The 14,945-nt window shown below is 56.1% G+C and overlaps 1 protein-coding gene across 1 annotated transcript; it reads left to right on the top strand.

Moving 5' to 3' along the window:
• The first annotated feature begins 392 nt into the window (after nt 1–392).
• Nucleotides 393–14,680, top strand: Lemd2 (LEM domain nuclear envelope protein 2). Its single transcript, XM_052744354.1, has 9 exons — nt 393–1,439; nt 3,563–3,603; nt 5,785–5,860; nt 7,661–7,737; nt 8,578–8,657; nt 10,023–10,168; nt 10,954–11,055; nt 11,126–11,228; nt 13,624–14,680. The coding sequence occupies exons 1-9, from the start codon at nt 518–520 to the stop codon at nt 13,772–13,774; spliced, it is 1,698 nt and encodes a 565-aa protein (XP_052600314.1). The 5' UTR covers nt 393–517; the 3' UTR covers nt 13,775–14,680.
• The last annotated feature ends 265 nt before the right edge of the window (nt 14,681–14,945 follow it).

The following is a 14,945-nucleotide window of genomic DNA, read 5'->3' as shown; positions in this document are numbered from 1 at the left end:
CCTGTGGAGGCCGGAATCAGGTCCTCTGAACTGGAGTTAACAATGGTTGTGAGCCATCATCTAGGTAATGGGACCCAAACCTAGTTGTTCATCTGCAAGAACATCAAGGGCTTTTAACTACAGAGCTCTCTCTCCAGCCCCAAGGTACACACTCTTGGTGTTCATTGTTGACCAAATGCATGTCTGAAGGTGGCCTGAAACAGTCAAGATAAGGCCTCAGCATGCCTGGCACATACTCCACCACCCAAATCAAGCCCAATCACACACAGCCCCCACCCCCACCCCGAGACTGGCAAGTGATCATGATTTCTACTATTGGCAATGGCTTTCTTACACTATTGAGAAGCTCATCCATTAAATAAATCAACATTTTATTGAACATCTACTACACGTTACCACTACGTTAGGATCAAAGATAAACACCGCTAGGTCTAACAAACAAAGGAAAACTAGAGGGCGGGGGAAGAGATGAAAACACCCCAAAAAATAACCAACCCAATTCTTGGACCTCATCAACATGGCGGCTCTAGGCCGAGCCAGACCTTCTCATCATGGCGGAAATATCCGCCAGGCTCCGCCCTTCCCAATATGGCGTCCGAACTCGACCTTCCCATCATGGCGCGCGGCCCCGCCCGCTCTGCCGCCGCTGCCGGCGGGAGCAGTTCCGGGTGCGGTGCGCGCCGGGGGCGGGCGAGGGGGCGGTGTCCTGGCCATGGCCGGCCTGTCGGACCTGGAGCTGCGGCGGGAGCTGCAGGCCCTGGGCTTCCAGCCAGGCCCCATCACCGACACCACTCGGAACGTCTACCGCAACAAGCTGCGCCGCCTGCGGGGCGAGGCCCGGCTGCGCGACGACGAGCGGCTGCGAGAGGAAGCCCGGCCTCGGGGCCCCGAGCGGCTGCGGGAGGAGGCCCGGCTACGCGAGGAGGCGCCGCTGCGCGCGCGGCCCGCCGCGTCCTTCCTGCGGGCGGAGCCCGGGCTCTCCCCACCGGCTTCGAGCGCGGCCCCCAACTCCTCGGGGCCTTATGGCGACTTGGGGGCCCCCGCCCCTCCCTGGGCCGGAAGCCGCGGCCTCGCCTACCCCGCCCGCCCCGGGCCGCTGCGGCGCCGCGCCTCGGTCCGGGGCAGCTCCGAGGAGGACGAGGATGCCCGGACGCCCGACAGGGCCGCTCTGGGCCCGGGCCGCCGCTGGTGGGCCCCGTCCTCGGCCTCTGCGCGGCCGCCTTCCGCGCTCCTTGGCGCCGACACGCGCCCCGGCCTGAAGGCCGCGCGAACGGGCTCGGCGGGCGCGGGGCGGGCCCGACCCGAGGCGGGCCGGCGGCTGGAGCGCTGCCTGTCTCGCCTTCTGCTCTGGGCCAGCCTGGGGCTGCTGCTCGTCTTTCTGGGCATCCTTTGGGTGAAGATGGGCAAGCCCTCGGCGCCGCAGGAGGCGGAGGACAACAGTACGTCCCGGGCCGGCGCAGGGGAGGGCCCCGGGGCACGGGCGTGTGACCAGACCACCGAGGCCCGCGGAGCCCAGCCGCGCTCTCTCGCGCCTTGTCAGCCTCCGACTGCCTCTCACCTCCGGACTCTGACTTTCCTCCTTCCGGCAGCTGCAGTACTTTGTGCCTCCACTTTATCTTCTTTTCTGCTTCCCTCCCTTCTAGTGTCTCCCTTTCAGCCTCTGCTAGGAGCAGGCCGAGTTCTTCACAGTCCCTGGAAAGCTGCACACCTAGTCTTGACAGACAGGCCCACCCCTTGCCCCTCTGGTTTCCTCCCTCTTGACCTCCTGCTCACACTTGACAGCCCTTCGAAGGCCCCGGAGAGCCCCCTGGCCTTCTAGGAGTGCCCGGTTGTGGTCTTAGCTTTATAGCACCAAAAAAACCCAGTCTGCTTCGTCAAAAGGATTCTAACCCTGCCTATGGCACAGGTGTGGGAGAATTTTTTGAGCTTAAACGGATAACAGTGGGGTGCCTAAGGCTGCTGGCAGCACCCCCAGGCTGTGCTGGGAGAGGGCCCGTGAGTCAGGCAGCTTACCAGACATTGCTGCCCACACTCAGTTATATGACTCCACATCCCTCGAGGGATGCAGGAGACAGTGTCTCCTGAATAGCTGAGGATTGGTGTTTCCCAAAATGGGATTTTGCCTGTTACTCTTGGTTCTAACAAAAGAACAAAAAAGCACTCCATTTTCATGATAATCTCCTCCTCTGCTCTAGGGATTATATTTAGGGTCTCACATACGTTAGACAAGCATGTTATCACCGAGCTACACTCACTAGCTGACTTTTGAAAACTGTTTTGAAGCAGGGGCTCCCTAAGTTACCTAGGCTAGTCTTGAACTCACTCTGTGGTTCAGGATGGCTTTGAACCTATGATTTTTCCTTAGCGTCCCCTAGCTGGAATTATAGACCTGAGTCACCAGACTCAGATCATTTTGTTACAAATTTAGGTATAAAATGGCACTTCAGCCCTCCAGTTGCTAATATTCTTTGCAAAGCATGAAGGTAGTTAATACTGTCGCCAGCCTTCTGTCAGGGTCACATCTTCCCACGCCCAGCAGGAATCGCTGAAATACAGGGAAAAGCTGACTCACTGTGTTAGCTGTTGTGATAATGGGATGTTTGGGTGTGTAAAGTCTGTTGGCCATGCTAATGCCCAAATGACTGCTCACCGCTGGAGCAGTTTATCCACTCGGGATAGTTCATGGGCCTGGTAGAGATTAGCCAAGCTGAGTGCCACTGAACTGTCCTGGGCTGTGACCATTCAGGGGTATCACATAGCGTTGTGTTGCTTACTCACTGCTTACGGTGATTTAAGACAGGCTTTGGGAATACATAGCCAGGATTTCCTAGAGTTACCTCCGATAACAGAATTAACTCTTACTTGACATACCTTCATTTACAGCTCATAAGACTTTTCTGTATGTTGTCTTGAGCCTAACTCTGAGTTAAGCAGGGAAGGCCATTTGTGTTTTTATGTGTATGGGTGTTTTGCCTGCACGTGCTCTGCACCACATGCATGCAGTGCCCAAGAAGGCCAGAAGAGGGCGTTGGGTTCTCTGGAACTAGAGTTACAGATGGCTGTAAACCGCCATGTGGGTGCTGGGAATCAAACCCAGGTCCTCTGGAAGAGCAGGCGGTGCTCCAGTGCACGGAGCCACCTCTCCAGCCCGTTTTTTTGTTTCTTGAGACAACATCCTCTCTGTAGGCCAGACTGACCTCAGACTGTGGCGGCTCCTTCCTTAGCCTCCTGAGTGCTGGATTACACTGTGAACATCCCTTTTAGGAAGGCCCATGGGATCCCATGTCACAGGTGCAGAAATGGGTACCTAGAGGTTAAACTGCCCCAGAACCTGTGGTGCTCATTTGCAGCTGGAATGAGGCCCCAGCTATCAGTGTCCTGACCCAGCATGGGGAAACCCTTGGGTCTCACTGTCCATACTGTACAATGTTAGTGTGAGGTGGCATCTTCCAGCCTCTACCTTCGTGTCAGCCGAGTTTGACTTCCCCTGGATTTTGAGAAGTCTCTCTTGTCTTTTCCTCAATCCCACTTCTAATCTCTGTCTTTCTTTTCTTGGTCTCAGTGAAATTATTGCCGGTGGACTGTGAGAGAAAAACAGATGAGGTAAGTTTTCTCTGCTTTTTTTACTCTCCTGAGGACTCAAGCCTCCACCCAGAGATAAACTTTCCCAGATCATGATAGGATCTTTTTCAGGGAGAGTGTCCCAGAACGTACCGGAATCACATCGTGTTCCATGGTGTTTGTGTCAGACTTAATTCTGGGAGCAAAGCAGTACTTGAAATACGGAGGGAGGACTGAGCTCCTCAGAGCCAGCCCTGGGCTTCTTACAGATGTTCCTCCATCAGTGGGAGCATCTGAGGCCTTTGATTTTCTGCCTGAGTCAGTCCAGGGAGTTGGGAGTTGGTGAGCACCTCTGCAGCCTGCTGTGTGGGACGCAGGACTGCCGGTGTCCGACCCTGACAGGCCACTCTTACTTTTGCCTTTTCTCTGCTGTACATCTGTCTTTCTGGCAGTGTTCTGATTTCTGATTTGACACGTCAAGGAGCCAGTTGAGGGAAATTAGCCCTCTTAGCCGATGTTTCGGTTTGTTTTATGAAGCCCTCACATTCCCCACAAATAATGTTTGGGGAAGGTGAGTGGCCCTCAGCGTATGAATCCTGTGAGCAGCATTAATGCACAGCCAGGAAGCCGGTTCTGGTGATAGTCCGAGGAAGATAGGAGGCGGTAAATTTTCAGGCCATAAATCCTACCAGGAGGCGGCGTGTGCTGCCAGAGGGCATGACTTAGTGCTCTAATTATTAAGTGTGGGTGCCAGGCCTCTGCAGGCCAGGGGCTAGCAAAGAAAGGACAGCCTGTGTTGCCCCTCCCCCTTGTTAATGGAGGGCAGCCTGCTGCAGATCCCCTGGTTTTATTTCCTTGGCTTCTGATGTGTCCTGTTTGCGGCTGGTTTACGACATTTCTTTATTGCTGTCGTCCACCCAGCATTTTTGCTTCCCAGTTGTTCTGCAAAACCAGGCTCATAATAAGTTTAATCTGCTCTCCATCATAAAGCCGGGCTGATGATTACAGTGTGCTCCAGAAGCAGGCAGCCAGAGGGACAGACGCAGAAACAAGAACTAGGACTTTCCACAGCACCCCTGCTCGTCTTCTGTCTGCCACTTAGTTTGCTAAGGTTCTTCGTTCCAGTCCTGCATGATCCACAGAGATGGCAGACCTCAGGTGAAGGGCACGTCGGCTCCTGGCCTTCTGTGAGCCCAGACACCACCCTGCAGGTCCTGCTGGGCTGTGCGGAGCTGCTCCCCTCAGCTGGCAGAGCTCTGGACTTCGGACTCTAGACATTGCAGATTTGTAACCAGCCCACCCACATCTGTGAAAGGACAGCAGATCTGGGCCACAGCTGCACAAGATTCATTTTCGGACCACTCTGGGCGCCCTTGGCCTTCATGGCAGGTGGGCCCAGGAGCAGGCAGGCAGGGGCGTCTTTTTTGGCCCCAATGAGGTTTCTTGCTAGTTTCCTTTGGGTGGCCTGGTTCACCCCAAATCCAGACAAGTATTTAAGTATCAGGTAAGTTAGTCTTGTCGGCAGCAGGATTCGGATACTATTTTTCCTTCTGCCTCTGCTGTGGAGAGTGTAGGGACAGGCTGGGAGTGGGTGTGTTGTCTTAATCAGGCCATCTTCTGTCTGGTGCCGTCTGTCCTGTTTCCTCTGGGTGGTGTCAGCCCATGCAAGTGGTTTATATGTGGGCTCACATGGAGTCCCCACTGCAGTCCCCCCTCAGGCACGGCCTTATACCCCCTGCAGTCCCTGAATTCTGTGCTGTCCCCTCCAGAGTCTGCAAGCTGTGCTACCATTCCTTGCTCTTCTTCTCAAGAAGTCGGGCTGGAGCCATGGTGGCCATCCCTTTGTCACTCTACTGTCTTTATGCCACAGAACCGATTACTCCCTCCCTCTCTCCCTGCCTGCCCTCTGCAGGTGTATTCTCATAGGAAACGAGGAGGTGGCCTGGACACGTGGCTCTAGCACTGCGGCTCTAGCACTGCGTAGAGCGGGCGGGGTGGCACAGGCCTGTGATTCCGGCACTCACCAGCTGGAGACAGGAGGAGCAGGGTTAAAGGTCATCCTTAGCTACATAACCAGTTCATGACCAGCCTGGTCTACATGAGACTGTCTCAAAAAACAAAAAAGAAAGCCCCTAAAATTTAGAGATGTTCCTTGCTGTCCAGATGGGTGTGGCAGTGTGGCCACGGCCACAGACAGACCCTTGACTGTTCCCTGCCTTTCAGTTCTGTCAGGCCAAGCAGAAGGCAGCCTTGCTGGAGCTGTTGCATGAGCTATACAACTTCCTGGCCATCCAAGCAGGTGAGTAACCACCAAGCACCGCAGTGCCCCCTGGTCAGTCTGGCCCCGATTTCCCACCCACCACTCCAACTCATCATGTCACGCCTTGTGGGCATGCAGTACAGGCCTGGATCTCCCTTTTCCCTAAAGGCTCTAGGTCCACAAACACATGGGCCTCTCGGCAGGTACGAGGTTCTGTCCCACCATGCTTTGGGGCCTTGTGTTGGTTGGAAGGGACCAGGCCTTGGAAGTCCTCTGGACCTGGCACTGGTCCCGGGTCTCCTCCTTGTTTGTAGGAAGGGCCCAGGCGGTCTGTGGGCAGCCTGAGGTAGAGCGACTCTGCTCCACACTAGTTCTGAGTACCTGTCCTCCATCCCACCTTCCCGATTTGGACCTGGCTTATGCCATCAAGAGCCTGATAAGAAATATGAACTACACCCCTTTATCCCTTTAGAGACGAACTGTGGCTGGGTATTGTCCTGGCCCTGGTAGGGAATGAAGTGGCTGTTTGTGGTCTAATATGACAATGGGCCACACACTGCAGGAAGCATGGTGATGCATAGTGCCATAGTGGTCAGGAAAGCACTATGCCAGCACAGGTCGGCCTGGGTGTATGCATGCAGACATGAGCAGGCAAGAGAAGAGGAAGTAATGTCAGGAAGTGGGGGTGCCCAGCCACAGAGCCTGGTCCAGCAGGCCAGGGAGTGACATGCTGAGTGAGAGCCAGCTGCCGAGAAGGCAGATGCCCAGCAGCTGAGCGATGCTGTGTCATTGAAGCAGAATCATCGTTAAGCCTCATTGACAAAGCTCTGAGATGGAAAGGGGACAGAAGAAACCAATCAGGAGGCGTTGAGGTGCCCAGCCAGGGCCAGACTAATCCAGGTATGGCAGGAGGATCAAAGAAGCTGCCTTGGCCTCAGAAAACACAGGGCCAAGAGCAGTGTTGAAGTAGGAAGATTTGGCTGTATTGGAGGACAAGCCCAAAACTGCCCCCTCTGCCCAGTGTGTGTGTGTGTGCGTGTGTGTGTGTGTGTGTGCGCGCACACACACACATACACACACACACCGAGCCCTCAGGCAAGACTGTGCATGAGTGTCAGCTACCTTGTATGTGCCTCATCCCGGGCTGCCCCTGCAGGGCCTGGCAGGAAACCCTGTGAAGGAGGACCAACAGCTGCAGCAGGCTAAGGTCTACTGGGGGCTTCTCAAGAGGTGGTCTTCAGCCCAGGCCTCGAAGGCTTACAGGACAAGGTGGAGCCAGCCTCCTGGGTGCTTAGAGGAGCTGCCCTTGGCCTGTCAGCTGACACCCCACAGACGTCTCATCTTCCCTGGGTCCCTTCTGGACATCCTTCCCTAGGATCTCTCTAACAATGGGCTCGGCTTGCAGGTTCCAGCGTGTGTCCGGATCAGAGTGTCTGGTGGCCGGCCTCCTGCCTTTCTTTTTTCCCAGGCTGTGTATATTTATAGAGCTGCTCCAGTACCTTCTGCAGCTCTCTGTCTGATCCTTCTAGGGATCAGCCGCAAACAGACTTTGGCATTGGGCAGTTTTTCAGTCATTTAATGCAAATTGCTGCCCTGCTTTGCAGGTCAGGTTTTAATGATCTGGAATCGATCCAAGCTAAGTGGCTTTTGATCTTGCTGCAGAGTGAAGATGCCCCACAGAAGCTGGGTGCCGCTGGGCCACATGCTCCTGATTATAGCTGATGCCTTGATTCTCGCTGTATTTTTAGGCCATTTCAGTGTGATTTTTTTTTCACCTCTTCTCTGTGTTTGAATGTCTCTCTCTTTCTCTCTCTCTCTCTTTTTTTTTCTCCTGTCTAGGTAATTTTGAATGTGGCAATCCGGAGAAGCTGAAAAGCAAATGCATTCCTGTTCTGGAGGCTCAGGAATACATAGCTGTGAGTAGGCTGCAGGCTGCTGCCCCTGCAAGGCTGCAGCTCCCTATTGATTTGTCGAGCTCTGCAGGTTTTTTGTTGTTTTGTTTGTCTTCCCTTTTTGTTTTGTATTTGCTTTGTGGCTTTTGGTTTTCTTTCTTTTAATTTAGTGGAGCGTTGGGTTACTGTGGAGGGGACTGTGCCCCAGGCTGGCCTTGCTGAGTGTGGGCAGGTGATCTGGTCCGACCTGAGGCCCCTTCACCAGCTGAATGGCCATGGCAGGCAGCCCCTTTTTCAGAGGACCTCAAGGGGTCCTCAGGCCCGCCCAACTCTCTTCACAGTGGGAGGCACATGTGTCCTCTCTCCCTGCCCCCTGGTGACTCCTTTTGGATCCTTGGCTTCCGTTTGCCTTTCTCCGTGCCTCCCTCTCCATGGTAGTTATGGAGCTTGAGGATTTACAGGGCCTGAAGGGCTGTGTAGTTCAGTTTCACTTCAAAGATGAGGAAACTGAGGAAAGAGAGGGCCAGGGAGTTTCTAAGGCCGCACAGCTGTTACTGGTTGTCATCCGCTCCAACCCTGGCGCTGTTCCCCCATTCCGCTGGTGCCAGCTGTGCGTGCTTGCCGGCTGCTGCTGCCGCTGCTGCCTCTGCTTAACGCCTTTCTTGCTGCCCGCAGACCTGCATTGTTCTCCTGCTGAGCTTTGCGTCAGCCTCTTCCTAGCTCTCCTCGCCCCAGCTTGCCTTCCCTGCCTGTTCACTGTGCGTGGGGCATGCGGGGGACACGGAGAGGCTTTGGCAGTCCAGTTCAGAGTAATGTCCTGGCAGCAGTCCTGAGGCAGAGCTAAACCCCGTCTCCACCCCACAGAACGTGACCAGCAGCCCCTCCGCAAGGTTTGAGGCCGCACTGACCTGGATACTGAGCAGCAACAAGGACGTGGGCATCTGGTGAGTGTAGGCAGTTGTCACGGGAGGCTGAACTGCCGCTGCCCTGCCCATGTGCTGACTCCCTCGTTACCCAGACAGCAGACCAGAGAGCAGCACTGCCAGTCCAGGTGTTGGGGTGCAAGCCTGCTGACCCTGCCAGTCCTTCCTCAAGTAGCTGCCCCTGCTAACTCACCGGGGAAGGAAATGTTCTGTGCGTTGGTTTTACTCAGTTTGGAAATGTCGTGGGAAGTGCTGGGTTCTGTTCTGACCAGGCAGTTTCCCTGAGTTGCCATTGCTGGCAAGCACCGTTAGCAGAGATAGCGGCCCTATTCGGGAAGAGTGGCCGGGAAGGAGTCCCCAGCCCGTGCCAAGCAGCCCTGCGAAGGTGTGGGACCTCACCGTCCCTTCCATAGCTCTTTGTCAGAACCTCTGTTCCAGTTCCAGCTCCTGATATTAACACACACTCCAGGGTTTTGTTCTCTTTTTCTCTAATCCACCCAAATTACTAATTCCATCACAGTGCATCCAGCGCAGCCCCTTGGGCGGCTTGGCCTAAAGCTCGGTAACTGGATGCGTGGCACGATTAAGATCCGATGGCTTAAAAGCAGCTGCCCTGAGCGGCTGAGCGATTTTCCTGCGTTGAGAAGGCAGAGGAGAATACGGATTTTCCCCTCCGCAGCACTCACAGGAGCTGCCAACACAGAAGAATGATGACACTTGCCTTTTCCTGCTGGGGAAGGCAGCTGGGAGGGTAGCTGCGGGAGCTCAGACAGCCAGTGTTGAAAATGGGGCACAAGGAGTGGGGCATCACATAGTAGCCATTCCAGAGAGCATGGTGTGGCACCGGCATCCCTGCAGGTCCTCACATTGCCTTACCAACCATGTGGCTGGAGTCATGGTGGCTGGGGTCTGATCACTGACAGCATGGTGGTTCCCAGTTGCCATGGGCTTCATCAGCACCCCGATCTTTACACTTAAGCAGCGTTTGCGCCTGTTCCTCATGGAAGAAAAGTGCAGCCTTCCAGGCTCTGTCTTTCAGTTCTTGCCACGCTCTTGCAAAGCCAGGGATTCAGTAAACATTTCCATTTCTCTATGCTGGGAGGTGGGAATCCAATTTACAGCTTAATCTTCTGCATGCTGAGAGAGACTGTCAAAGACCCGGCAGAGGGGGACGCCACTTCAGCGGCAGGGGTTCAAGCTTGCTGCCATCTTTAAAGCTTCCTTCTTTCTAAGTAGCCAGTGTGGGAAATTGCAGGAAGGAGCACAGCCAGGATAAGCAGGCTGCTCTGAGCAAGTGGAGACCTCCGGCCCCCCTCCATGTCCTCGCCTCCAGGCTGAAGTGGGGCTCAGACCGCAGCCTGTTTACAGCCCCGTGTCTTGTTTCAGGTTGAAAGGGGAAGACCCGTCTGAGCTGGTGACCACGGTGGACCAGGTGGTTTGCCTGGAGTCTGCCCGGCCCCGGATGGGCGTCGGCTGCCGCCTGAGCCGTGCCCTGCTCACCGCTGTCACCCACGTGCTCATCTTCTTCTGGTGTAAGTCCTCGCTGCCTGCCATGCTCTCCCGTCCCTTCCCAGCCTGCCACTTGCCAGCAGCCTAGCCCAGTGGCTGCCTGGGCGTGAGGAATGAGTCAGGCACTGAAGGGACCATTGCGCCTCATGCACCTGGGGGCTAGCTGATAAAGCAGGAGATGAACAGGACGGCCTCTGCCCCTGCGTGTCTTTACCCTTGCGGGCTGGTGGCTGGATCTGTAGTATAACCAGAAATGTCCTTGGCATAGGGCAGGGACTGTCGGCCTCCCTGAGAGGGGTGGGCCCTGTGGGAGTCAGCCTCTGCTGCCTCCATTGGCCCAGTCAGGCTCTCAGTGCTCAGACCAGCTCCACGCAGGAGGTGACGTGGGATCTTGGCCTAATTTTACTCCAGAAAACTGCCAGCATCTGCAGAGATGGGTAAAAGCAGAGAGGATGCAGATTGCAGAAAGAAAGGCGAGCCTGGCTTGTCTCTTCCCACAGTAAGGAAAAGGCTGGGGCATGGAGACGGCAGCCTTCAGGATAGCCAGCAATGGATCAGAGGCTGCCTTGTGTAATGCCTCCCCCATGCCGAGCTGTTGGGTTGTTACCAACTACAGCATCTCAAAATACAGGCGTGGCATGTATATTTGTGTGCAGCACAGGCTCCAGCCCGTGAGGGGATGGTGGTGTGAGTTTGGGATAGCCTGAGGTCTGGGTACCTGGGACACCAGGTGACAGGAGCTGGAGACAGGTCATGACTCTGTAGCCTGTCCTTGCTCAGTAGGTGATGGAGTTCTGTTGTGTTCCAGGCCTGGCCTTCCTGTGGGGCCTCCTGATTCTCCTGAAGTACCGATGGCGAAAGCTAGAAGAGGAAGAACAGGCCATGTACGAGATGGTGAAGAAGATTATAGGTGCGTGCCCCTGGCCGAAGGGTGCCCAAGCCTGCCGGGTTGCTGCTGACCGCTTCCCTCTCTCCCATAGATGTGGTCCAGGACCACTATGTGGACTGGGAGCAGGACATGGAGCGCTACCCATATGTGGGCATCCTCCACGTGCGAGACACCCTGATCCCCCCACAGAGTCGGTGAGTCCTGCTCCTGGGGGTGGCTGGGGTGACCCACTGAGACCCATGGGAGGGAGCCCAGAACATAGCATCAGCAGACCATGAGGATCATTTTGCCTAGCCTCCTGGGAATTACTGCCTGCCCCCTGCTGCCAGCTTGATTCTTAGTGGCAGAGAGCTAGACAGGAGGACCAGGAGCATCAGCCACTCCTCTGCAGAGTGTGCCAGTTTGGGCACTAGCCGCCATGGTGAGGCTGAGTCCCGGTCCCCTCAGTGGTTCCAGCCACAGGGGATCTCCTGTTCCCGTGAGTCCCTCCTCGTGGACACGTCAGCAGTACCTCGTGTTTGTAAGGTGGAGGCCAACAGCAGCCACAGCAGTGTCTGCCTCATCACAGCTGACAGGAGGGGGGAACTTGCAGGCACTGTCTTCCAAGCAAGAGGAAACCTCCCAGCAGCCTTTGGGCACACTCCTCTTGGGGTTCCGTGGGCCAGCCTCAGTTTGTCTCTGAGTTGGTCACTGGCAAGGAGACAGAAGGAGCTTTTCAAGGCCTGTGACCATGACCCTGAAGTCGTACACCTCGTAGGGTGGATGGGGCACCCAACAGGGCCCCCCCTGCTGTCAGCACAGTGCATCCCCGCAGAGGAGACTAGGCTGTTCTCTAGCTGACTGTCACCTGCCATGTGGTGCTCAGAGGTTGCCCTTCCCCTGTGCTTTGTGCCCTCCCCAGACACACTCACTCTCCTGGTCCTCACCAAGCCCACAGACCTGAGAACAGTTGCGGGGTGGGGTGGGCATGTATGGGCAAGGAAGCCCAGGCTTTGGGAAGTAGAGGGACTTACTCAAGAGTGCTGTGTAGCATTCTGTGTCGCTACCACCAGGCCCTGTCACCGTATCACCCTTCTGTGCAGCCAGGGGATTGGAAGAGGAGAGCATGTACAGGTCTGGGGTTTTTGTCTCGTTTTGTTTCATTGAAACAGAATTTCACTTTGTAGCCCAGGCAGGCCTTGAACCGATAATCTTGGTGGAGTAGCTTGCTGGACTTAGTGGCAGCACACTTTTCTGGTGAACACAAGTCCTGGCTGCTCTCCAGCAGCATGCATGCATTTGGCAGCTGCTGGGTTCATCTCCCCACAGGCTGTAGGCAGGGAGTCCCCGCCCACAGGAGACCACTGCTGCTCTGAGAGGTCAGCCTGTGGGTCCTCTGTCTCTCAGGGGAAGCCATTTGCTGCACCCAGACTCCTGCCTAATTCCTGGCCCTGCCAGGAGTTGTATAACCAGCCTTTCAAGCCTCTCTCCTACAGTGGGATTCCACTGCCTCCAGTGGGCTGCCCTGTATCCATCCATCCATTTCCACACATTTATTGATCCCTTACTGTGTACTGTGAAGTGGAAGACAGAGGAGGAGAAGGAAGCATAGGGATCCGTGTGACACTGGGCAGTGCTGGGGCCTTGGACAGGGGACAGGTGCTGAGGAGGTGGCCTTGAAGTCTGCCACGCTAGTTCCAGTCCCATAAGCACTAGAGAGTAGCTGTCCGAGCACAAGAGCTGGCCTGGCACTCTGACTGCAGCCGCGTCACCCACACGTCACCCACACGTCACGGGCTTGCTCGGTGCATAGCTGACCCATAGCGGTCTGAGCGCTACCAGGAGCTCACCCACCCCAGTAGCTCCTGAGCTGTCCCGTGAGCCCCCGGTCTGCCAGGGTAAGGGCATTCCTGGGGCTGGCGGGAGATGTGAGGAGCTGCAGGGAGCTGATGGAACAGCTGGCTGGTCCGTCCCTCCATGTGGACGAGTATTCCTTCCTGCAACCTCCGGGACCTGGCCTGAAGGTTGGCATCTCCATCCTGCAAGCCTTTTCTTTTGAGTGTGTGGCATCGGCCTGGCCATCCTGCCTCCCCTCGTTTGTGCTCTCCCTGGAGGCCCTGCTCCCACACACTCAGACCTGCGCAGTCGGGAAGGTGTGCTGAAGGGGAGGGGAGGGCACCACTGGGGCTATGAAGGAAAGATACTGCACACACACTCTGTCCTGAAACCTTTTTGTTGGGGAGGGGGGCCACAGAGCAGCGAGTGGCCTTTGGCTTCTAACTCACGAAGATACATGTCTCCTTCTCCTTCTTCCGAGGCTTCACTTGTCCCCCCGGCCCCCTGCAGGGCTGTGAATTTGGAATGCTCTGATTAGCCAACATGGTGTACTTCCCACATGGACCTAGGTGCCCACCACTGCCGCCCCCTTAGCTCCCTCTTCCTAAGGCTTGTGGGGTCCCTGGTGCACCACTCTGCCCTCTACAGTTGTGTTGGGGTCTGACACGTCCACCGCTGAATAAGTGCTGGGACAGGCAGAGCTTAGACACGCCCTCCGTGGGAAGGTGACGTGCTGCCAGCCTGATGCCGCTGAGCGCTACCTTCTCATTGCAGGCGGCGCATGAAGCGAGTGTGGGACCGCGCCGTGGAATTCCTGGCTTCCAATGAGTCCCGGATCCAGACTGAGTCCCACCGTGTGGCTGGGGAGGACATGCTGGTGTGGAGATGGACTAAGCCTTCCTCCTTCTCTGACTCAGAGCGATAGGACAGGGCCTCTTCCAGCCAGCCTGGCCTGGTCACCCAGCTGGGGCAAGGGCACAGACCTTCGGTGCTCATTCACACCTGCCTTGATTGCCCTCTCGATCTCAGTTCTGGGACGCATGGGCTTCCTTAGGGTAGCAGGGAGGACAGGTGAGACCCTCCTCTATGCCAGTCTTACTGACAGAAAGGGAAAGGGCTTGCTCTCCTGGATAGAAAGACGGCAGTGGTTGGAATCATGGAGGTCCTGCACACAGCTAGACAGCAACCAGTGATCTGAAGCCCCTCGCTTGGGAAGTGGGTCGGGTGGTGGGCTGGGGCAGCAGGGGCCTGGGGAGCGCTTAGTCTGTGTGCCTTTGAAGTGTTTCCAGGGAGCTTGAGGGTGAGGGGAGGAAGCCTGTCCTGCTGCTACATGGGCCTCCTTGTCCAGAAGGGGAAGATGCTACAAGTTAGAGCCAGCTGGAGGGGACAGAATAGAGGTGGCCAGGATCAGGAGGGGTGGAGGGTCCAGCCACAGCTTCCTGTGCCTCAGTGCTTCTCACAGATGGGAAGTGTAGCCCTGAGCCAGGGTGGAGCCTCGATTTTACTGTGACAAGGCCTCTCCTGGCTGGTGAGCTGGAACAGGGCACCGGTGGGGTGCAGCACTGTGGCTGCACACTGCCCCCTGCAGGCTGCATGGGAGCAGTGTGCGCCATTAGCCTGCTGTGCCGTGGAGGACCTGCTCCCTAAACACCCAGTGGGGGGTCTCGTTAGCTGAGAGGGAGGCTGGCCAGCAACTCCTCTAGCCGGCCTCACCCACAGCACAGGAGGATGGCGGGTGGACGTGAGGCGCAGCTGCCTCCAGAAGACACAGACGCCCCCTTCTGGACCTGTTGCCGTTCTCTGTTTCTTAATAAAGCACCATCTCAGTTTAGCAATACTCTCATTTCCTCGTGTCCGGGTGGTCGGCAGGACTGGGGTCTGAGCAGGTGCCTGTGGCAAAGGCCTGTTCTCATGATCAGGCTCCAGCTAGAAGAAGCTTTTGTATTGGGGTGGAACTGTTGGAAAAATAAAATATTTATTGAAAATGGATGTGGTTTTTGTCCATAATGCTTCCCCTTTCTCCCCAAAGTGATGGTGAGTAATGAGAAGGCTGGGCCAGCTGGGCCACCTTGGCAGTGGGCTTCAAATAAGCGGCT

Source organism: Peromyscus californicus, unplaced genomic scaffold, assembly GCF_007827085.1.
Source record: "Peromyscus californicus insignis strain IS unplaced genomic scaffold, ASM782708v3 Scaffold_19__1_contigs__length_69161282, whole genome shotgun sequence".
In the NCBI taxonomy this organism is placed as follows: Eukaryota; Metazoa; Chordata; class Mammalia; order Rodentia; family Cricetidae; genus Peromyscus; species Peromyscus californicus.
The sequence above is the reverse complement of the archived record's forward strand: the minus strand, read 5'-3'. Positions and strand labels throughout refer to the sequence as shown.